Source organism: Aethina tumida, chromosome 1 (genome assembly GCF_024364675.1).
Source record: "Aethina tumida isolate Nest 87 chromosome 1, icAetTumi1.1, whole genome shotgun sequence".
In the NCBI taxonomy this organism is placed as follows: Eukaryota; Metazoa; Arthropoda; class Insecta; order Coleoptera; family Nitidulidae; genus Aethina; species Aethina tumida.
The window spans coordinates 16,966,964-16,993,522 of record NC_065435.1 but is presented as its reverse complement, the minus strand read 5'-3'; the positions used below and the strand labels follow the sequence as shown (position 1 = coordinate 16,993,522).

At 29.1% G+C, this 26,559-nt stretch overlaps 1 protein-coding gene across 1 annotated transcript; it reads left to right on the top strand.

The window, feature by feature from the left end:
• The first annotated feature begins 1,370 nt into the window (after window positions 1-1,370).
• LOC109598309 (homeobox protein Nkx-6.2) lies at window positions 1,371-26,218 on the top strand. The gene is made up of 3 exons (XM_049970661.1): window positions 1,371-2,001; window positions 14,906-15,090; window positions 25,782-26,218. The coding sequence occupies exons 1-3, from the start codon at window positions 1,395-1,397 to the stop codon at window positions 25,944-25,946; spliced, it is 957 nt and encodes a 318-aa protein (XP_049826618.1). The 5' UTR covers window positions 1,371-1,394; the 3' UTR covers window positions 25,947-26,218.
• Window positions 26,219-26,559: the final 341 nt, after the last annotated feature.

The following is a 26,559-nucleotide window of genomic DNA, read 5'->3' as shown; positions in this document are numbered from 1 at the left end:
ATTATCAATAAATAATAATAGAGACTAAAAAGAAATAAGGAGAGTATATATATAAATATATATATATAAAATAAAGTTTAAGGTATATTCTTTGAAATAGTGAAAAGTTATTTTTAGTGGTCGACCTCATAAAGCTCCAGTTACGTCAACGATAAAGAGATAGAAGGAATTAAAGTGGAGAGGTAGCATAATTTATCTAAAAAACAAAGCTTCTGCTTTGATAATCACAAAAAAATAGTTTCAACATTAATAAAAATGTACAAAATATATATGTCAATGACATAGAGATAGAACAAATTGTAGTAGTGAGGTAGAGTGAATTAATTAAAAAAACATATTTCGAAAATAATAAAAAATTATTTTAGTGTCACTATTATTAAAGAAGTCACAAAATTAGAATAATTAAAGGCTTTCTTATTGGGTGCATACATAATTTCAAAGATCAATAATAGGTAATAATAGATGGCGAAAAAGAAATAATTCTAAATATAAAACAAGTAGTAAGGTAATAATGATTAAAATAACGAGAGGGTATTATTGTTGGTCACCCTTATAAAGTAGCAGTTAGGCGAATGATTTAGAGGTAAAGCGAATTGAAGTAGAGAGGTAGCGTGGCCTAAGCTCGACTCCACCGCTAACATGTTTATGCTAGTAAAATAGCTTCTTACAGATTGAGTTCCATGTATAGTGCGATAATACGAATGAGTCGGCATCGGAGTGGGGTTAGGGCGGTCTTTCAGCCAATGGCGGGCGTTGCCTGAAAAACAGGCCGCGACCAATCGGCGTGCGGGCCCAACGGTGTCGGTCCTCCTTCCCGCCAATGAAAAATGCATTAATCTCTTTTAAAAATAGAGCCGAGTGCAGTCACGCAGCCAGGCGACACGCACAGGCAAACGAGAGCGGCCAAACCGAATTGGTAAGTGTTACAGGGGCCAACGTAATGAGCTTAACAGTAGCACATATTTAACATGCAGTATAGTAACAGTTCATAGACATCCCCACTCCCGCCGTCGTCATCTCACCTTGGTATCGTAACGTAGCTTGGACACCGCCCACCTAGACTCTCTTCGCGCTCACCTCGAAACATCCCAAACGATTCCGATCCTATCCTAAGCGCTAAGCGGATCACAGCGTCGCCTCTCTACTCTCTACTCTTTACTCTACATACATACATACTCGGACGGACGGAAACACGGACTCTTTGATGCCATCAATTATTAATTAATTAATTGATTCAATTCCGACCAGCAGTGACTTTGTGATGTGTAGTGCCGGACACGTGTTACAATTGTGAGACGTTTCCTCGACTTGGACTCGAAGGACATAATCAATCGGGAAGTGAGGACGCGGCTAGTTCGCGTCTTAAAGCCGCAATCACGGCGTCTCCAATAGCAATGACGCAACACAGCGATGCGTCTAGTGACCGGTCGGAGGCATCCGTAACACCTCCACCATCCGAACCGAAAATGATCGATTTCAATCAACCCAACCTGAGCTTCTTCAACATAGAGCACCGCAACATGCTGACCGCACCGCTGGCCGCGCTCCACTCGATGACCGAGATGAAACAGCACCAGACCCATCACCGGGCCCAAGAGAAGAACGAGACCGACGTGCTGCTGGAGCGTACAAGTTTGCACGTAGAACGCTCCGGCCTGACGTCCCGGAGTCCACTTGGTGCCACCAGCAACAGCAACAGCTCGCAGGGCGCCAATCCGCACGGCATCGATCATATACTGTCCAGGCCGTCACAAATCACAACCGGCCCGTTGCACTTTCCGCACAATCTTGGCTTTCCGCAGAACACGCTGGGCATGGCGTCGAACAGTGCCCAAACGGCTTCGAATCCGAGCTTTCGTAGATTTAATTTTGCGGCCGCACTGTTCCATCATCACGCCAACACCATGAACAAGCCTCCGGTCGAGCTGGGCGCCGGAGGGATTTATTGGCCCACACTGCCCGGACTTGGACCCTTCACACAGAGAGACAGATCCTGTACACGTAAGTTTTTTTTCATTCAAATTTTACCCGTCACAAACTCGCTCTGTGATTTCTGAATAAACCGATCAATTCCTAAGTACCTAAGAGAAGATGAAGAGCCAAATCGTATGTTAAAATTATGTGCATGGGTGTAGAAATTTTCTTTGAACATCATCTGCACTGCACAAATAATAATTTTTAAGCATACTACCATATTTACCATCAAATTTCAAATAATAGAAATAATGATTTTATGGCTTCATTAACAGATTAATAATTTATCTAAATAATAAAGCTTAGACTTTTGTAATAACAAAAAGTTAGTTTTAGTTTGAATATTAATAAACAAGGTATCAAATTAGAGGAGGTAAACTATTTCTTTAAAAAATATATGTCTAATTTTCAATAAATAATAATAGAGACTGAAAAGAAATTTTACATCAGTTAAAGAGAATATAAATATAAAACAAGGTATGAGGTATATTGTTTGGAATAGTGAGAGGATATTATTAGTGGTTGACCTCATAAGCTCCAGTTACGTCAGTTATATTGAGATAGAACGAATTAAAGTAGATAGGAGCATAATTTATATAAAAAATAAAGCTTTTACTTTGGTTATAACAAAAAATTACTTTTACTTTCAATATTAATAAAGAAATTTAATTATATTAATTTATTATACAGAGTAGTATTTATTATAAATAAATAATAATAGAGATTGAAAAAGAAATAATTTTACATCAGTTGGGAGAGGCAAATAGAAATAATGATTTTATGGGTTCATTAACAGATTAATAGAAGGCAAAACTAAATGATCAAACAATAGTTCCGGCCAGGGCGATAGAAACATTACGAGTAAAACGTTTTGCCGGCGGGAAAAGACATTAAACTTGCGCAGCTTACAATCATTACAACACTACCCACAAAATATTTAAAATTATTTTGTTTATCACACAAATTTCTTTAGAGTACTTGTTACTTGTACTGAAAAATAAATACATTAAATTAGCTAATTAAAAATGTAATTTTAGTTGTTTAAAACAACACTTATGTTTTATTCAGAAAGATGAAAAATATTTCTATGTCCCCCCGTTGAGAAAACAAAAACAAATTTGTTGTTTCACGTTTACAATTCCTTTTATGTGTCTCTAAAAAATACAATGAGACTGAACTTTTGCCTACGGCACTTGGAAAGAAGGTTTTGGTTTAGTTTTTTTGTTTTTAAAGCAGGGAACGGCCGTGTGAACATGTGCGTGTCCGTGTGCGTGTGTCCCGAACTTAATAAGTGATTATAACACAACGGTGGTAATAATGTACGTCAACAACGGTACATAGAACGAACGATGGAACAGTATCATAGTATCGCTAAAATCGTATGATACATATGTATTCCGTAGCGAATATGTGTGTATATGTGTATGTGTGTATCTGTGTATGTATATGACGATATCTTGCTGTTAATAGTGCGTCTACGGACAGACTAGAATGTTGATGACTCCACGTTCTCATTGAGTTTACCTATTCGACCATAATAACCATCGTAAACACGGCTATCCATACTACAAACCAATTGTTGATCTTGATTGTTTGCTTCAACACCTCACAAACAATAAGTAGGTGGTATACCAAAAATTAATCTCTCTGTTTACTTTCCTATGCCAATATAAACAATATATTTGATATCGGAAAACGATCTCTAAATATAAATGTGTCCTTCACTTATCTTTATTCTAATAATAAAAAAAATATGATTAATGTAATTATTTCTAAATTTTATACAACTTGAATTTTATTCATTTTGACTGAATATAGTTTTGTGATTTATAAACCTTGGATAAATTATAATAAGATAAATGAGTGAAAATATTCGGATATCTGTTTAATACTATTGTATAATATCAATATCGAATAAAACAAACTCTGTTTAAAAGTATTGAAACACTTACAGTACTCATTTTAAATAATATTAATAATTTTATAAAAATGCTCGGACAACAAATTGATTTATTTTAAAATACCATATTTAGGGGATTTATCTAGAACTAAATGAAAAATAATTTTAATGGCTATTCGACAATATATAATAAGAATGAGATAAATATATAAAATTATAATGATTACTAAGAAAAAAATAAATATATGGTACTTTTAAGTGTTTATAAAAAACAGAATATAATATTTTTGACGTAAAATGTTTCAAATAAAACAAAATAAACTAGTATTGAACGAAATACTGGATGGATTTTATAAATGGTTTATAAAATTTTAAATTTCAGTTCAGTGGAACTTTATATAGCATTTATTCAGCATTACTTCTTCATTTATTTTTTGTTTTTATATATTAGAGTTTTTCATATTATAAGAAAATTTATTTCAGATATTTAGAAATAAATATGGGATTCTCCACTTTTCGAAAATATATTTTTTATACTACTCAAAGTATTAATTATTCCAATTTTTATTTTATATACAATTTTAACCACATACTCACTGCTACATAAGAAGTCCATTAAAAAAAAATTAAAAAAACGGGATAATATTAATATTTTTAGAAAAATACTTAAAAAAAAAATTGATTTATTTTAAAATATTTAAGGGATTCCATCTAGAAACAAATGAAAAATAATTTTAATGGCTTTTGACAATATATAATAAGAATGAAATTATATATAAAATTATAATTAATACTGAGAAAACTTGATAAAGTATAAATATACTTTTGAGTGTTTATAAAAAACATAATATAATATTTTTGACGTAAAATGTTTCAAATAAAAATAAAACAAAATAAACTAGTATTGGACGAAAAATTCGCATTTTATAAATGATTTATAAAATTTCAAATTTCAGTTCAGTGGAACTTTATACAGCATTTATTTATTTTTTATTTTTATATATTAGAGATATTCTTATTATAAAAATATTCATTTCAGATATTTAGAAATAAATATGGGGTTCACTACTTTTCGAAAATATAGATATTTTTTATACTACTCGAATATCAAAGTATGTACTTAGTTATTCCAATTTTTATTTTATATACAAGGTCCATTTAAAAAGAAAAGATATATGATACTTATGCAACAGTGAGTAAGTGGTTAAAACACCCTGTATATAATTATTATTATTATTAATTTAATGTACAAAATGTGCCGAATAAATTGCGAAACACCCTGTATAATGCAAACAAATATTTCAATTTATGCCAATATTTTTTAGATGAAATTAATATTATCTCTTAATGTGTTACATTAATATTTCTTTAAAAATTATTGTTTATTAAATTTAGTTAAAATTAGTCTTGTACATCTGATAATTAAAATTATAGGATTAGTACATATAATATATAAAATATATTTTCAATTGAAATTTTAAATAATTAGTTTGTGATAAATCTTAATATGTTTTTACAAATGTTTTTTTTCACTTAGAAAAGTATTTATTTGGTAAATGTTGAGATAATTAATATTGTTGTATATGTATATTATATTATTATACTACGAGTACTTTTTTAAGTATTATATATCGATTGGAAACCCTCTGATTATACTGAATTTTGAGAGAAACATCAATTATGACAGAGAAAGTAAAAAATTTGCAGACTTTTACTGTCTCTGTCGTGCAAGATTTCTCTCCCAAAATTCAGCCGGATCAAACGGTTCAAAAGTGTTTCCATTGATTTGAACGCAAGCTTGGGCTCGTCGAATCCAATTTTGGCGTACTAGTTCAAATGTTCTCTCTTTTGGCTGTTTTAGGTACGATACACGTCCCCATTATTTTCAACCCTGGTGTGAAACACTATAGATAAAACTATATTATTTTTTTATCTTTTTTTTCTTGGACTTTTATGACACTTTTTATCAAAAATCAACTTGTTATATAAGAGTGCATATATAGTTAAAGTTTGTCGGATAAGTAGTGAAACACTCTGTATCTACGTATGTACATATGTACATATCTTAGAAACATATATGTATTTAGTTAAAATTTCGAGATATGTTCAATTTTTTCATTTTAAACAGAAATCATAATAGAAGTTGTTCTTAAAATATAATTTGTCGTACTGTAAACAATTTTTGATAAGCTTTAACAATATTTCTGGTAAATTTAAGATAATTCGCATATTTTTGTGATTTATAATTTTAAAATTATGAATGATGTGAAAATATGACTACAGCAAAACAGTCACCTTCAAAAAGATATTATTTTTTGATATATTTTATAGAATTCAACATTAAATATCTTGAAATTTCCTAGAAATTGTGTTAATTAAAGAGTATTTAATAACTTGCACATATTAAAATATATTAGAATATAGAGGTATATTTTTTAAGATACGGAAAAACAGTTATTACACAGTCAAATGTCATTTTTAGTTGATATTTTTGAAATGTCGGATATTTCAAAGTTTTAAAAAGTGAGTTCTGGACAGTCTCTATCTAATATGAATGTCCTCCGAACCGCTGAAATTAATCAATTTAGAACACCTCGTATAACTAAGCATTTCAATTTTAAAAGCATCTGAAAATCTGAAATATTAAAATATTTATTTAGTTCAGAAATGAAAAATAATTTTTACACATTTATTAGGGGACACCCTGTATATATTATTTTCTAATTCTATCACAAAATTATTAAGAGGTGGCAGTACCATAAGTAGGAGTGGGGGAAGATTTAAGAGTTAAGTAAAGTAGAGGAAAAGTCGAGGAGTGGAGAAAAAAGGACATACAGCTTTTGATATATTAATGAACATTTGAGTATTTTAATCTTGCAGATGGAAGTGTGGAAAAAAGCTGCGAGCGGCGAGCGACGAGCGGCGATAATCCAAATCCCTGGTTCGAGTAGAACTCAAAATCTAGTTATTTACGTCTGATTTGCATAGGGTATTGGCAAGTATAAAATATTATGATATGTATGAAAACAAGCTTTGAAATTGGACGACAGCTATCAGATCCTGGTAATTAATGTCTCAGCTTGTTTGATTTGCCAAGTTAATAACGCTACAACCAGATGGCGCCTAACAAATAACACATACGTCACTGGTCATTACGTAGCCGAGGCTAGAGCAGTGCTAAAATTGAGGGGGTGGGGATTTGAGCCTCAGCTCGCTCTGTTAGACTGGCCGCAATCACCTCTAGTTGTATATTGTGATATATGATGTAATAATGCTACAAACATATGTGCCTCTTTATGCGATAACAAAATTAGTATTGATATCGCCTAATCAAGTTGCTAATGAAGAAAGGCATATGTCACGTTCAATTTCAAACTAACATTCACATTCACATTATTTTATACACTATTATTAGTATACATATTTCATTGTTTTTGATAACAATTATCTCTTTATTCTCTCAATTATTATTATTATTATTTTTATTATCCATCTCTCTTCTCATCCCTTTAGATTACTTTAACACATATTCTTCTCTATGATCAAAGTTTTTGTAACTTACTTTTTATTTATATACAGGTTAATTTTAATTTTTTAAAGTGTACTTATGACAAGTTGGAAGCTTTCTATTCCCCGCAAGAGTAAAAGAAAAAGTGATACATTTTATGTGAGTTAGAGAGAAACAGAGACGATCTTAGAATCGCTGTTTTGGAGAGGAGAAGGGATAAAGTAGCAATTTTTGATGTTTACGAAATATTTTAAACGAATGAATTGAATTTGCACTGGCAATTATTATTCTACTCATACTTCCTGTATTATTAATAAATATTTTTGTATTTTATAAATAATTACATTCATTTTATTTAATTAACTCATACTTAATTTATTAGTAAATTTGAAATAACATTATATTATATCACATATTATATTAATTCAAAAATTAAAATTTTTAAAACGTAAAATATCTAATTTATTATTAAGCTTTATATATTATTAATTATATAAAATTATATATTATGCAGGGTGATTTACCTAATTTATTCATAAGAAATGTTTGGAGAAGAAAAATAGAATAGACAAAAGGTTTGAAATTTTTATAGATTTGTTGTCAAATTGACTTGAACCACCTTTATAATTTATTTTGAACAAAATTTCATTGCCGTTTCGCCATAATTGACATAAACTTTATTTTCAATGAAATACTCGGTATATTTTTGGATTTATAAATTCTAAATGTAATTGCAGATAAAATAGCTATACTTAATCCCAACAGTTTTTGAGTCGTTAGTTTTTAACCAAAAATTTTGATAGATTGGTGGTTTTCAATTTTATTTTTTACAAAGTGTTGGCTACTTACGTTTCATTTAGGGCCTCTTAAACCATTATTATGTTAATTCATTAATTAAAATTTTTAAAAGGTAAAATATTTAATTTATTCTTAAGTTTCATATACAATTAATTATATAAAATTATATATTATAGAGGGTGATTCACCTAATTTATAAGAAATTTTTGGAGAACAGAAATAGAAATGGACGTTTGAATTTTTAAATCAATTACAACTTGACTTGAACTCCTTTCTAATTTATTTTAAACAATTCCTGTTTCGTTAGAATTGACATAAACTTTGTTATTTTCAATGATACCTTGTATACTTTTGGATTTATAAATTCTACCCAATAGTTTTTGAGATGTATATTTTTTACAAAAATTTTGACAGATTGGCAGTTTTTAATTTAATTTTATACAGAGTGTTCGTTACTTATGTTTCATTTTGGGCATCTTAAAATTTTTATTATCCATAGAAAACCACGTATGTTTTTGCACAATTAAATTGGATATTATAGAATATTCCTTATACATAAAATGGAAATTAACAATGATTTTACCAAGAATATAAAAATAATGCTTATTTTTCAGTGTACTGATAGTAGTCTGCCATGTTTGTTTTTTTATTACATATTACAATAATTTTAAGTGTCTGTATTGATCACATCATACTTCTGGATATACCTATGTTATTGCAATGAATTAGTGCATTGTTGTATGAGGTATTTAAAATTAATGATTTACATACAAAATGATTTAATAAAAACAGCTTTATTACTTAAAAAATCTAGGGTGTTTTGATAAAAGTCAAGTTGAATTTTTTTCAGAGTTCAAATTATAAATTTACAAAACCAAAAGAGCTTAGAGAACTAAACGTTCGGTTTGGAAACATAATCGTAGGCACAAAAAAGTTGGGGCGTTCTGAGGTACAGCAACCCCATTTAATCCAATTGGTGTACAGCTGTTAAAAAAAATTAAAATGTGCCATCATTAAAGCCAACCCCGTTCATCTAGATATTTAAAAGACTAGAAGTTGCCATCGAAAATCACTTGGATGGAAAGATACATTTTTCAGTAATTTTTTATGGAATTTAATTAATTTATTTAATAATTTTAGGTGCAAGTAAGTATTAAATTAAGCCATGTTGTAATAGTAAAATAAAATGAAGGAACCCATTTAAAAAGATGAATAATAATATGGGGTTAAAGAGTAAAAGGGTTCTAAAGGAAATAAGGGTGAATTGAGATGTAGAATAGTAATTTGTAAACAAAGAGAAGTGGTATATTCCGTATATAAATTTAATTAAGACAAGTTTGTGTCTTACGTTTATAATAAACAGTTATTTGAAGTATGCCTGGTGTAATAACTAACATGGTCTCTATGATGACATTTCCTGGGTATATGCTGTTGTAACTTCTGCTTCGTTAATTGAAGACCCTGCTACTGAATTAGTTGTTCATTGCTCCTTCATTTAATGCTCTGTCATACTACTATACGGCCATTTTACTAACTTTTACTGCTTTCAGCTGTTTGCAAATGTCCATTTTACTTCTCACTACTCTGACCCTATTCATCTCTCTTCTTTATAATTTGATGTAATTGTTTTAAATTTACACAATGCATTTAATTTGGTCTGTTCGTGTCTAAAAAGTAATTAAAGATGCTCAAAACTCCACATATGTGTTTTAATTAATTTTAAATCCGGCGTGAGTAAATTAAATTTAATTTGTTTTAAAACGTACCAATGACAGGTTTCAATTTTAAGTGGTGAATATCTCACTCTGTCACCAGTTTATGGATTAAAGCGACCATTTGTGCGTATCTGCGTATCTTTTAATTGAAATCATAAAAGTACCCTTTCAGGTTTAAGCCATTTCATCATATCAATCTGTGCTCATGTATCGTATTGCAGCTTTACAGTTGTTTTATTACATTTATCTATAATTATGTAAAATTTAATAAATATAATAATAAACAATGTAGTATGAGGTATAATATATATTGTAATATGTGGTGGTACGGTGTGGTGTGGTTTTATTTATCAAATTGTTGTGCTGAGTAATAAAATTTCTCATGGTATCAGTTTAACATATGTTGAGATTATAAATAATTACAATGTAGAGGTATACCTCTGAAGTCTCTGCATATACATTAATGAATTATTAGTGTTTGCGTTAAATATTACTCTTTTATTTTATTGATTTCATAACAATAATTATTATTGTTTATTGACATTGTTTTATCCAATAAATTAATATTGCCGGAATGTTAATATTATTCGATATATGTATAATTATGCTACATAATGTGTTTGTGTTTGCATCTACGTAGGTATATATAAATTATTTTAAATTACTCATTTTTTATTTTTTAACATTATTCCTACAAATTTATTTTTGGTTTTTAACTAATTTACAACTAATTAGTCACGAATAATTTGTTTGCAAACCAATTTAATAGTACATTTTTGATTTCATAAAAAGATTTACTTATTAATTTGTTAGTTTAAAAAATATATTTCAGTATTCTCTGTTTTTTTTTTGCCTTTTTTGTCATAAATTTTTAAGGGCTGATTTGGTTTGTCAAAAAATACCACATTCAAATATGCTTCAAATATACTAGTATACTAGTAACAATTTCTTAGTGATGTTTATATTATTTTATTAAATAATACACAATAATTAACACCACATACACCACAACAAACAATTGAAAATACAATAAGACAACATCCTAACAAAAAACAACTCCTTTTATAACTAGAAGAGCTAGAATTCAGTAAAAAATTTGAAAGTATTTCCTTATTCACCATTAGAAAATATAAGTTATAATTATATAAGACTTCTGTATAAAATAACAAATTCATTTGTTTTCTGTTATTCCATATAAATCTAATTTAATTAATAAAATAAAATATTTAATAACATATACTCACACTAAAAAAAAATATTCAAATGAAAGGGAAAAATCAAGGAGAGAGTAATAAAATTAATTAAAAACAGTTTTAATTAACAGTAAAGTTTATCACATTTACAAAATTATATAAATTGGTTGTATTTGAATTCTTTTTGTGTATCCAAATCAGTTAGTTGGTTAGTTAGTTTCTGAAATATTTATGAAAACCGACATTTTACAGATTCTCAAAAAAATATAGTAATTTTTTTATTTAATTTTTTGTATATAAGACTTATATAAAATAACAAATTCCTTTGTTTTCTGATATTAAATAATGTGTACATTATTCCATATAAATCTGATTTAATTAATAAAATAAAATATTTAATAACACATACTTACACGAAAAAAATATTCAAATGAAAGGGAAAAATCAAGGAGAGAGTAATAAAATTAATTTAAACAGGGAAGTTTAGGAGCATTAAACATGAAATAAATCACATAATTTCCTCCCCCATTTTATATGGTTAAACACCGAGACAATGTGCACGTGCTGCTAAGTGCACAATTAGGGAAAGCTCTGTTAAATTTCTTATGACGGAAAAAATTAGATTACCTACATATGTATGTACAATTAACTAATGACCGTAATTAAAAATCAACTATTAATATTAACGTACACATTTATTAATAATAATAAATAGTAAGTCGCCATTTTTTTTATTGATTGATTAAGATCTGTTGATTCAAATTGTTGTTGAAGCAATGAAATACAAATGGACGAAAAAGTTCAGTACCATATAGTAATTTATTTGTATGTGGTATAGAAATATAGAAATATAGAAATATAGAAAGGGTAGAGAGAAAGTTGATGAGATCTTTAAAGTTAATCAGATAATTATTCATATAACGAGAAGGATAACATATTACGAACATAACTGTTACATGTAAGAGTGTGTTAGCATAAAGATAAGCGAGATGGAGCAATACGAAAGTGGATAATCTCATGATTCTGTTATCTGGAGATATAATTATTCTAACGGGGTGTCTTGCTTAGAACAGCTTGCTAGATCGGTGTACAGCATGCCCCCACCCCATTCGCAGCTTCCCGTTGCTAGGATACGCCTTCGTCGACCGCAGAAACACTGCTACAATGGTGAGGCTTGTTCTACACGACACGCACAACACTTCCGCCGATACGGAAGATGGATTTTACGTGATGATAACAATTTCCCTTTACTCCCTTTTACTTGTTCTCTCCTACTTTACTTTTCCGCCCCCGCTCCCTTCATTTGTAACTTTTATATTTTATTATCACTCGCTAATGTCTATAATACCTTCCTTCATTCCTTCATTGCTTCCTCTAATCTATTTCAACATTTTCTTTCTTCAAATATTACTAAATATTTATATATTAATCATTATTATTATGATTATGTCTACGTTAGAATATATGTAATCAAGTTTAGTGAGGTTTTGATAAGACAGACAGGGAGATAATAATAGTCATCACTTTGCCTATTCAGCTAATATAAATCTGCAAGATTTCATAGAAGTGTACGATGTACGATGTACGATATGCGTTTGTCAACAGATTACATACAACATGTGTTGAGGAAAAGAGATAAAATAAATTCTCCTGATTTTCCAACTTTATTTTATATTCTACTCACATTTTCGTTTCCTTCATATTTTCCATTGGTTGACTATTGAATTCTTTTTACTGTTTGTGAAACAATCGGTTTATAGAGAAACAACTATGAAATTTTATGTCTTTCTCAACTCTCTTGTATATTTACGAGAGTGTTGAAAAATATTTTAAAATGTTCTATAAAATTTTTTTATGACAACCGGGATATTGACTGATATGTTTACTCTTTAATATTTATCATCATTTTGTTTAATAAAATTTATTTGTTTGAAAATTTTTAATATTAAATGTTGTTAAATGACCACTACTGTATAACAATACTTCTGGTAAATTTAGAAATATTGAGATTTTTATAAGAATTTTTTCTTTTTGTTAGCGTAAATTTTGGAAAATAAAAGTCAAAATGTCTAGAATATAAAATTTTGACATAAGCTATCAGTGTCCAGTTAAACTTTTGAAAAATAATTTAAATTTTAATGCAATTGAGGCACAAAATTTCAATTCAGAGAATTTTCTTAGTGCAAACAAGACTGTCAAGCACCAAACTATGTAATATTTTTATATTTTATTCCATGGTTTGTTTTGTTTTACATGAGTTAATATTCATTAAAATAGAGTTATAAATCAAAAGCAGTAATGATGTTTTCATCTTAAACTGTATATGTGTATTAAAAACTATATCTAGAATACAAAACAATAAAAGTTATATTATTATTAATATTATTAAGAGTAAGGATGTATTGATCAATACGTGTAGTATGTTTTGAAAAATAAAATAAGTGTTGAAGATTATCTGAATTGAAGCAGTTATTCTGATTTAAAAGATAAAAAAGTTATAGTAAATTTTAGAAAATAAACATCATAATGTGTTAGAATATAAAATTTTGACGTAAGCCATCAGATTTCAGTTAAACTTTTGAAAAATAATTTAAATTTTATACCATTGGGGCACAAAAGTTCAATTCAGAATATTTTCTTAGTGCAAACAAGACACACTTAACAAGACTAATAAGCACCAAACTCTATGTAATAATTTTCATATTTTATTCCATGATTTGTTTTGTTTTACTTGAGTCAATATTCATTAAAATGGAGTTATAATCAAAGACGGCAGTGATGTTTTCATCTTACACTGCATATGTGTATTAAAAATTATATATAGAATACAAAACAATAAAAGTTATATTATTATTGATTTTATTAAGAATAAGGATGTATTGATCAATACTTGTAGTTTGTTTTTAAAAATAAAATAAGTGTTGAATATTATCTGAATTGAAGCAGTTATTCTGATTTAAAAGATAAAAAAGTTATAGTAAGTTTTAGAAAATAAACGTCATAATGTCTTAGAATATAAAATTTTGACTTAAGCCATCAGTGTTCAGTTAAACTTTTGAAAAATAATTTAAATTTTATGCCATTGAGACACAAAAGTTCAATTCAGAATATTTTCTTAGTGCAAATAAGACACACTTAACAGGACTAACAAGCACCGAACTCTATGTAATAATTTTCATATTTTATTCCATGATTTGTTTTGTTTTACTTGAGTCAATATTCATTAAAATGGAGTTATAATCAAAGACGGCAGTGATGTTTTCATCTTACACTGCATATGTGTATTAAAAATTATATATAGAATACAAAACAATAAAAGTTATGTTATTGTTAATAATATTAAGAGTAAAAAATATATTGATCAATCGATGTAATGTGAAGTTATTCTGATTTAAAAGAACGTGTTCACGTGTTCACTATTTTCGACAATATAGAAAAGATCATTTAAGAGGACGGTTTGGCTTCATCGAATGTTTCAAGAGCGAATATATATTCTATATCGAAACGTTTCTATAAAACGACCGGAACAAGACTATGGATGTATTATTGAATTTGTACGGAGGCTTATGTCTCCCTCGGGGGCTATCGTATACCGTATCCAACGTTGTCAGCATATATAGATTATTATAAAGGCATCTGGTAAGGCTCACTTTAGAATCTTACAAGCATAAAAGCATTGACTAACAATACAAAATTGGAAGCCATGTGCTTTAAATTCTGTATAAACAGCATTTTATTTTTTAATAAAATTAATCGTTTCATCATTTCACATTTTATATCATGCTAGTTGATTGAATAAATCGTTTGTTCTTTCCAGTTAATCAAAACAACATGGGCGGAATGGGTGTTGACAAGGACGCAAAGAAGAAACATACGAGGCCCACATTCTCCGGACAACAAATCTTCGCATTAGAAAAGACATTTGAACAAACCAAATATCTGGCAGGCCCCGAGAGGGCGAAGTTGGCGTACGCCCTGGGGATGACAGAATCACAAGTAAAGGTAAGTTCGTCTTAAACAACATTTAATAAAAATTGTGCTTTACGGTGCGTCAAAGATCCGATGAACAAAGATATGTGTTTGTTGTTGGGAAGTTTCTTTTTAGGAAACCGAAAAACAAATTATTGGATCGGTTCAGGTGGTATTTCGATTATGTAATGTCATCCGTTAGACTCACAGCTTAATAGGCAAGAATAATGGGTTAAATCTAAATATAAATTATTAACACAATACCATACTAATATGTAATAACGATACGATATGTTAAAACGGCTTGATATACCAGATGTGTTTAGTGTCCTTGTGTGGAAAGTGCTCATTTTTTTATTAATAAAGGATAAATGATTAAACGAATATCGAGTAACGAGTAACGAGGAAGCGTTCATGTGTACCCCACAGCTTTGGAATATAATTATCTTTAAGGGTTAAAGTGAACTGTTGTCATATTTTAATGATGCTTTTGTATAACCAAATATCTCCTCCCTGTTTTGATTAGATGCCTGTGTAATTGTATTATATTATGTGAGATATATATCGGGGACATTTAGAGTTAGTAAAATAGAATAGAATATTAGATACCCCTGTAGCCCTGTGTCAATGGGCTGGCTGCAGCCCTTGTATGATGAATTGTTTAAGGAGGGTGTGTGGCGTTGCTATATAATCTCCTGACAAATTGAATTAGAGCAAGAGCTCAGCGGGAACGCCAGCCAGCACTTGTTTATAACAAACATCGTCAAACTTATTTGGTTTCCCAATCTGATTGATATCGTGGGGTGAAATTCAATGCGAAAAATAAAGATTTTCTACCAAAGACGCGTCTACACGGAGATTGATAGGGCCATATCAAAACTACTGTTTAACTATTTATCAAATGAAATATTTATTTGCTTCCATTATGATCACGAGAAATATATATTTTTTTATTTATACAAAACAATTTCATATACATTTCTAAGTGTTTAACATATTTCAAATCATTGTTTCATTGAACTTCTTTTACATTTCTATGTATAAATGCTTATAGTGAAGTAATTAAAACTATATACAGGGTGTCCCAAATTTATTGATTTTAGATATATTTCAAATATTTTCAGGTCAAATAAAAAAGACTGATTGTCTTCTGAAGTATTTTTGAAAATTGACATTTAACATTTCGAATAAGTGTAATAAATCCATTTAATTGAACTTCTTTCACTAAATGCTTCCCTCACATTAATATTATTATATAAAGTGTGTATTTTTATCAAATATCATAAATCAAAATTTTTCGTAAACAATAACATTAAATATCTCGAAATTCAACTAGAGATTATTTAAAGTATCATAAATTATGTATTTTAAAGACAAATTTTATTAGTTGCCTATATTATTAGAAATTTAGAAATAAAAATGAATTTTTTTTATTACTGAAGGGTTTTCAAAAAGTGAGAAAAAAAAAATTAAAAAGAATTAGTGATATTTCAAAATCTCGCAAATATCAGTTTCCCTATACGTTTTAGGAATAGTCACAGACATCAAAATATTTTGTCTGATCCAGAAATGCTCTTGGTAGTCAAAATAAATTAATTTGGGATACCGTGTATATATTTCAAATCATTTAAATAGTTACATTTAATATTTTTTTATATTTTAGGTTATATTAAATGCATTTTATGTAATACTTACCTAAAAATTATTTCTTGTTATTTATAAAAAATTTCAAAATATTTAATATTATTATTATGACGAAATATATAGTAGGAAAAGCGTTTGACCTGTCTAAATTTAGAGAGAGACAACATGCATGACAGAGACAGTAGAAGTCCGTCCCATAGTGGGAGACCTACTATCTCTATTGTTCATGTTGTCTCTTTCAGGATTCAGATGGATGAAACTCTTTATGTATTGTATATCGTGTATATTTGTCAAATGTCATAAATCATAACTTTTCGTAAACAATAACATTAAGTATCTCAAAATTTACTAAAAACATCACTATATTTTAACAAGAGAAAATTTAAAGTATCATAAATTATATATTTTTGATGATATTAATTTTTTAGTTGCCCATATTATTGGAAATTTAAAAGAGATGAAATTTTTCCTTTTCTTTTTAAGAGATATTTCGAAATCTGTCAAATATCAGTTTTCATACATGTTTTAGGAATCGTGTATATCATTTAAATGGTTACATTTAATAATATTTTATATAATAAGAATTATAATAGCAATTGTAAATTATGATGCAAAAATAGTGAACAGATGTTGAAGGTTAATTATGAGAAAAATGTAGATTTCATATTAAAAAAATAATAATAAAAAATAAATTTAAAAAGGCACGAGTGCGGTGGTGTGGCTCGGTTGTAAGCTCAATATCAGATGTATTATTTTTTGTGAACATCCAGGCTTATATTTAAATCTCGGTGGCTAGAGATTCAATAAAAATGCAAATTCGGCGTGTAACAAAAGAGGGGGACATTTGCACTTGTCGAAAACGTACGTCATCGTCACAAAGTGACTTCTTTCTTTTCGTCTGTAAAGTGAACAAAACGCCGGGCGGCGAACGCTTTTCATTAATTCCAACATACACTAGAAACAAGCCTCACCACCGAATTACTCATGGGGGATTTAGATCCGGCCTATTTTAACCCCACAATATACTTAAAGTTAATCGGATTCGTTTTGAAACGAGCCAATATGTTGCGGTGAAGCCCACTCTAATTGCCCGGTTGACAGTTTCCGATACCTCTGACTTAACCGTCCGTCACTGAACATATTTCCATCAGATTTATAATTGAAAAATTAACATAGCCATTTCTATCCACATATATTATTCCATTTTTTTATTAACATAAATTTCATTTTGTTCTAACACGTTTTATTATTGTATTTATACATTTTAAATAAATTCAAATTATTAATTTTATACATTTTTAATCATTTTTTGGAATATACTAAAATTATTTTTATTTGGGTACAAAATTAATAATTTTAGAATAAAACAATTTATTCCGTTATCAACAATATACATTAATCATTAATTAAAAATATATTTTATTTATATTTCATTAGGCAGTTGAAAATTTATTAACAAATAATATTCAAGTAATAAATTAAATTATTTCTTACTTTCTCATACATCATGGCTGACTTCATATTGATAATTTTATTTTTTAAATTGTGTTGTTGATTGTATAAATCGATTATTTTAAAAAGTCTAATAATTTCTATATTTAATAGAGATTCTTGATATAATTTAACAATTACAAACAATTGTTCGATGATTTTGATAATATATTTTATTTATATTCTATTTCTAACACGTTTCATTCCCTTTTAATTATTATATATTATATTATATTTATACCGATTAAATAAATAAATTCAAATTATTAATTTTATGCATTTTTATAATTTAGAAAAAATTAAGTAGAAATTATTTTGATTTAGGTAAAAAAATAATAATTTTAGAATAAAACATTTTATTCAATAATATGCATTAATAATTAATTAAAAATATTATTACGCTAACAAAATGTTTTAAAATCATTAAACAGAGAAGAAAAATTAAGGTCGTCGTTGAAGTAAATCAAAAAATTTAATTACGAATATTCTTTTCGGGGGTGTACAATTCCGTAGGAGGAGGTTTTGTCATCAAAGCCTTAGAGCAAATCATGGGGAGTCCGTATTTCGCCCGGTTATTAATTTTAAAATTTTATTTAGCATTTTTATTTAATCCGAGAGTCATCCTATTATGATACAACATTCCACAATTTTATGAATTCAATCCTTTCTCCTGCACATTAAAGATGCAATGAAATGTCTGTAGATCTAAGGGGAAACATCGGATAAGGAAAAATAATCTTAAAACACAGAACCGGGTTCATTTCATTTTCTTAATTAAAAATAACAATTACACTGATTTTTACACATTTTTAATTGTATTAATTTAATTGTTAATCATGTAGTTGCTTTAGAAATGTCAAATAAATAAATACTTTCAATTAGTTTCATTTAACTGAATTGTAATTTCCTCTAGTTTTTGAGGATAGTGATTAAACTTCTTATCACATTTTAGTTGAACCATAAAGTATTTATTTATTAATTTAATTAGAAGAAAAAATAGCGTAACGATAATTGAAAATGAATGGGGTTTAATTTCCCAGCGGTACCCTTTTTTTTTAAGTCTGGGTCAAAAAACTGCAATTTAAGACCCCCTAAAAACTATTTTATTGCCCGGTTGGCGCAAAAAATGGTGATTTTTTAATGAAGCAAAAGTTTAACATCATAAGGTAAAATAAACATATAAATAAGTGGGGTCCTGTCCTGATAAAGAGCAAATGTAGTGCCGTGAAACCACGGTTGGTGTCAGGATTCATTAAACTTAGGAGCCCTTAGAGAATATAGCAAAACTCGTAGCGCACTCTTGAGTTTTTAAAGAAAATCATCGTAAAGCTGTACGTAAATGTCTACTTAAAAGAATCTGCACCTTCATTACCTAGCTCCGGAAATTAAAAATTAATTTTATCTTTGTTACAAGTTTAATTAAACCTAAATATAAATGGCCTAAGCAGCGGGTGTCGAATTTTACGCAAGACTCATTTTACTTATCTCTTGTTTTTTTCTTAAACTCAGAGGGTTCAAATAATTAAAATTACAGCTATTCCAGATTAAGGAAACTTATACTGTCTTGTTAAATTTTTAATCTTCTTGAAATACAACTTTCTACTTTCTACCACCTTCAGTTTATTTTTTTTTCTTTGATTTGGTTTGATATTCTTATATTTTTGAACTTTAATCACGAATAAAATTTACTAATATAATTAATTTTCTTGTTAAGAATTACTAGAAATTCTTAGTATCATAATGGAAATTGTTTTTTTGAAGGTCAAACATTTTTAAAAATAATTCATATTTACATTTATATAATTATTAAATTAAATTATTGTCTTCTCATCTATCATGGCTGCGTTGTTATTGAAAATAATTTTCTTAGTATAATTTACCAATTTCAAACAAATTTTCAAAGATTTTGATAATTATTTTATTTATATTTCATTGGGTAGTTGAAAAAGTATTAAATTAAATTATTTCTTGTCTTCTCATACATCATGGCTGACCTCATATTGATAATTATATTTTTTAAATTGATTTTATCGATTATTTTAAGAAATCTAATTTATATATTTAATATAAATTCTTGATATAATTTAACAATTACAAACAATTATTCAAAAATTTTTATAATATATTTTATTTATATTTCATTGAGGAATATAAATTCTTGATATAATTTAACAATTACAATTTTTCAAAGATTTTGATAATATATTTTATTTATGTATCATTTAGGAGTTGAAAATTTATATAACAAATAATATTTAAATATTAAATTAAATTATTTTTTGCCTTCTCATACGTCATGACTGACCTCATTTGATAATTTTATTTTTTAAATTGATTTTGGTCGTGGCATAAATCCATTATTTTAAAAAGTCTAATAATTTCTGTATTTAATATAAATTCTTGATATAGTTTAACAATTACAAACAATATTTTAAAATTTTTCATATTAAATTTTATTTATACATGACTGGGAAGTCTTGCCATACATTATTATGGTTGTGTCGTTTTTTGTCATAAAATAAAAATGGTGTAGATTAATATATGGTTAAGACTCTAGTCTCGACAACGTAGACATTAGTTGCTGCGATGATGGTTGAATGTCGCTAAATATTGTAAAAATGATTGGGAGATAAGGGTTTTGGTCCATCGTGCATCGATGTCTCTGGAAGTGTCGCAGGGGACGCAGATTCATCTCGCCTAATCCACAGTTCTATGTAAATGTAGGGTCATTAGTGTGTCGTTAACCGTGAACGTAAGGCGACCGAATCGATTAACGCTAAGTGACTGCGTAATTAGCTGTACATGTTGCCGTTTCCGCCCCGACGCTCATACCACCGCTCTTTACCCCCTTTCCCGGGCATTGAGCAGCTCCAACAGCCATCCCTATCCCCCGACCCTAACTTAACTGATCCGGTCGTGCACCCATTCTGATGCCTATACCGATGCTTCCAGCTTTGCCCAAAGACCCTACCGGTCCTGCTGCTGCCCACAGACCGCTTGCAAATTAAGGTTTACTCACTCCTAATTTGTTACACACTCCCACTGATACTACGAGTGTTATAATACTCTTTCAATTACTGCACGCGTCATTTCGCACTATCTGCACTCACTAAAAGCTTTTTCAAAACTTTTATCTTTGTCTCACGTTAAACGTTGTTGCTTTTATACTTTTCTTGTTATGATTTAACAACTTCAATATTTTAACCGTATTATTTATTAATTATTGTTCTGTTTTCATTATGTTATGTGATTATTATTCATTCTATAAACTATATCGATATTTATGGTTCTGGAGTAAACCATTGAAATTAACATTCTGTATCTCTGCAATTGTCAGCTTTTATACTAAGTAAGATCTACTTTGAAATTGAGAATTGGAGGTAAAATTCAGTACAGATATTTTTGGGGCAACCTGTAATTTTTTATATATGTGCGACAAGTCGATTTATTTTCACCTGTAAAATTTGTCACAGAATTCTGTAACGGTTCTTTTTCGACACACCCTGTGTATAATAACATTTAGTATTGGGTTACACAGTACCAATATAATTTGTAGTAACATTCATCAATGGTTTTATTAATAAATATCAGTTTTCAATAATTTTTGAAAGATTTTTAAGAATAATTTTGAGGGTTTAGGTAAATTAGGTAAAATATTAAAAATATGAAAGCGCACGACATTTGAAAATAATAGTAGTAAATTTGTAGGTAGCATTTTTGGATATTTATCAGAATGAAATTGAATTGGTCGAATTGTTAGAATTGTTGTGTGTACGTATAACGTTCCAGTTTATATGAAATAATAAAAGTGGAAATTCAGCCAGCAACGAGCAATAAAAACAAAAAAGGAAACAAAACAAAACATATATGTATATGTCACATAGATTAGCAACGTTAGTAATAAATCAAAGCGTCATTCCGTAAAGAGCTGATCCCTGGTTCTGGCCCTGGCTCTGGCCCTGGCTCTGGCTCTGGCAATGGACTGTGGGGGTAATGGATGGGATTGATGGTGAGTGTGCAGAGCGCGAAGTTCCGTGAGTTTCGGCCAATGCATCGATACCGCAAAATAAAATTCTATATGTGTCACGCGATGATGGATTGAGGGCTCGGCAGACAGCAATGGCTTCCCATACTGTCCCAGCATTAAAATAGGGCGCGGACGACGAATTTGCCACTGTCCAATACGAAATAACCAAATGTCACCGCTATAAAGGAAAATTTATATATGATATATCAGTTAATTGAATTCGGTAAATATTACTCTTTGATGGCTACGCACCAATTTCATTTCAATTTTAATATTTATCGCACGTTTTCTCTATCGGTTTCGATATACGATATACGATTTACGTCAACTCCTATCTCGCGTCCATGTCCAAAATTTTCATTTCACATTCATTCATTAAGCAAAATTTAGTTGCATTATCTAATAATTATCTGATAATTATTCTCATCCAAGCTTATTAAATCTACATGCACTACTGTTATTGCTAAAATCAATCAATATATTCACATCATACAATTAAGGAATTTTAATTAGAACATTAAATTCCGACCAAACACCATTATCATTTAACATTTCATAATTAGTTGCCTACATTAAATTATTAACAATAATATACTTACCCTTTTCTCTCTTTCTCTCTCCCTCTATTCATCCATTATTATTATATATTTATCAAAAAGTGTTCGTTATAAAATTTCTCTAACCACCACTAATTTGATATGTATAACTCAAGATATAAGTTCGTCAGATGGACGTCATTTATACAGACATTTCACGTGTATTCGATACTATTGTCCATGCTATACTGTTGATCAAACTTGATACTTTTGATCTTCGTGATAGTTATAGATCTCACACTTACACTGCATCTTCTAGTGTACCGCAGTGATCTAACTTGGGACCCCTATTATTCCTGTTATTCATCAATGATATATGGAGTTTGTTTTTATGCTGTAATCTAGACTATGCTGATGATTTGAAGCTATATTATTAAGTTGACAGTACTGTACAAGCCCTTATTCTATAAAATGATATTGACACACACTTTGGTGACATAGTGTCAGAGTAATAACCTCCAGCTAAATGTAAGTTACACCAAACGTAAATTGCCAGTAAAATTTTCATACAACATAAATGGAAGCGTGCTGGTGGTGAAGGATTGCTGGGCATTCTTTTTGACAACGAATTATCTTTTGTGCCACAAATAATGCAAGTTTCTACATCAGCTTCCAAGATCTTGGTATTTGTCTTACCAAACTGCAAATCGATAAATTCTCAAATTTCATTACAGACTATGTTTTCTGCACTAATACGAAGCAAATTGAAGTACTGCATCTTGTCTGGAATCCCATTTACACTTTCCATCAAATTAGCCTGGAATCTATTGAACGACGGTAACACTGATCACAATCTATAGGCGCAAGAACATTCTATGGACGTCAGCAAAGTGTGTTGTCAATATATTACATGGCAAAATTGATTGTTCTTATATACCAGCCAACATTGGATTTAACGTGCCAAGACTTAATTCAAGAAGCAGCATTTCTCTCACCATACCCGTTTCCGTGTTTAACAGTGAATATGTCAAACTTTTGGTTAAACCTCTCAGGAATAGGTCGCCTTTCTTATATAATCCCATCAGTGCTAACCAGATTAAACTTGACATCACTCCAGATCGCTCGTTTCCAATCATTTAAAGTTCCGTACTAATAGTAGTCGTTGTTTTGGCTGGCTTTTTCGCTTTGTAGTAATCTATCTCTTACGATTCATGGAGAAACATTGATTCCAAGTTGTGTCTCAAGTAGACCTTTTATTTTGCTGGAACTCAGGAAAGAATTTATTTTGGAGTAGTCTAAAATTTGTTTATCCTGAAACCTATTGGTTTTTCTTGGTCTTCCAGTTTTATCTCCTCCTTCTATATTACGAAATCTTGAAGATTGTTGTAAAACACGCGTTACAATCAAGCGTTATTGATTTTTATCTCATCGGATTGAAAAAATAATACAATCTGTGATTTAAGATAATTTCTTTCCACAACGCATTATATTAACTCAGTTTACTTTGGTGTATACTGTAAACTAAAAATTATTGTCGATTTTGTAGAGATTAGTGATATTTATTAAAAAGTTACTCTACTTTTTGCCAGCCGAATATTTAGTTTCTTTATTTGTGGCTAACATAATTATTTTTAACACAAGAAATATTCACCGATATTTTTGTATACAGCGTGTTCATAATTGATAAAATTTATATTAGATTTGTTATACTGGACGACAGCAATTTATATATTTTTAAAGTTGCTCTACTTTCAGCCAATAGTGTATATATTGCTGTGTCTATTTAAGGTTAATTCTGTTGGAAATAAATAAAATTTATTATTATATTTATTTACTCATTGAAAAATTCTAGGCAAATTTTTAACGACATTTTCGTACTTATTTTAATTGTTTGTATTAAAACGAAAAGTGATATAAAATGTACGATTAAAATATTATGTCTTAATCCCTGGTAATTTAATGGCATGATAAAATGAGTAAAAACTAATAATGGGATTAAAACGTAACAACCAAAATGAAAACCATTATTTAGAAGCTTCTCTGATCCAAACTTTATTTAAATGCACCCCTTCTTAATAAAGCACAAAAAATATGATAAATTACCGGGAAAAAATTAACAGTTGTCTTATCTCCTTGAAAAAGAAATTAATTTCGTTGTATTAAAATCTCTTCATTAATTATGTAGTTATAATTAATTACTTTCCTTTGGACGGATTTCTTGGCGGACAAACAAATTAGTATTAATTATGAAATGATTCGGATTGTTTTAATGTCGATAATTATCCTTGAACAAAATATGGCACGTACCCTTACCACAGTATACCATATACCGTATGGAATATTTGCGCTTCTGAGTAAGTAAAGCAGTGTGGTGGTAAAGAGTAATTAATTGACGGGAAGTAAGGACAGCGTGGAAGTAGCGAACAATGTGCCCGTAACAGCCAGCCAGGCTACCTTCTCTGTGTATTAACTCGAATACCTCATTTGCATGATTTATTACACTACTATAGCTTTAAATACCGTGTAATTCACAAATTTAATATAAAATATTTTGTTGTACGAAAATCGCTGAAAACATATAGCCCGCAGAGATTCTTTACACTTTTGCGGAGCGTTACAAGTCGCCACTGCACCCCTTTACTTACTCATAGTCCCGCCCATTTCTCCTCCCTTTCCTAATATGTTTACGGTGATCAATGAATGATTCTTTGATGGGTCCACCGTAATTTACATATACTAATTGTTACAAATTTTAAATGTTGCCACGCCCTTCAACACTGATACTGATACTGATACTGACACCGATACTGATGCTGATATTGACACATATTTTTCCATTTATACAAATTATTCTATGTAACTATGTGTTATCATTGACCAAATATACATACCATATATAAATATAATTAATTAATAATTAGGTGCATATTAATTCAAAATTAGTATTTTTTATTAGTTCTACCATTATTAAAATTAAGAATTAATGGCTAATTTAAAATATTAAATGGAGTGTTATTTATTTCCAGGTGTGGTTTCAAAATAGACGTACCAAGTGGCGAAAAAAGCACGCGGCCGAAATGGCCACGGCGAAGAGGAAACAAGAAGTGTTGGACAATCAAACAGATGAAAATAGCGACATAATATCGGACAATGAGGAAGAACATGTTGCCAAAAGACCGAACCTACAATGAGTTTTAATGATTGTAATATATTATTGATAATTGAAGACTAACAGATAAACGTTTTTTGTAAATATGATGAAAAATTAGTGATCTCAGTGTTTCGTGAATTTTGTGCGTGGATGAGAATGGACGTCGAAATATGCACATTTGTAAAAATATTGATAATATAAATATATATATATATATATGTATACGTATTTAGTGCTATTTAATACATCTGTAAACAAAGCTAAGATGTGTACAGTTTTAAGAAAAACAAAATAACATCTGGAAAGTTTTAAAAAAATGCGCCATTTAATACTACTACTACTACTACTACTAGACTGCTTTTAAACTATTAGAACGGATAGTGAGATAGTGGGATAGTGGGATAGTGGGAAATACAATATATTTTTAAAATATTATTATAAAACGACTGTACACATCCTAAAATTTTGCATAGTACTGACGCGTGTTTCAGATTCTTTATTGTTTTTTGATAATATTATCCATTAACTTATTGTAAAATATTTTTGTTTGGAAATAAAATGACAGGGTGATAAATGGTTCTTAATGGATAATATTATTCACTTCTAATTTATTTATTTATTAATAAGTTGAGCTCAAAATGAGCTGCAAATTT

Bases quoted from the DNA above. Each gene is read 5' to 3' on its own strand.
- LOC109598309 (XM_049970661.1), top strand. From the start codon at position 1,395: ATGACGCAACACAGCGATGCGTCTAGTGACCGGTCGGAGGCATCCGTA. The intron at 2,002-14,905 runs GTAAGTTTTTTT...TGTTCTTTCCAG, and splicing joins GAGAGACAGATCCTGTACAC to TTAATCAAAACAACATGGGC. The intron at 15,091-25,781 runs GTAAGTTCGTCT...ATTTATTTCCAG, and splicing joins TGACAGAATCACAAGTAAAG to GTGTGGTTTCAAAATAGACG.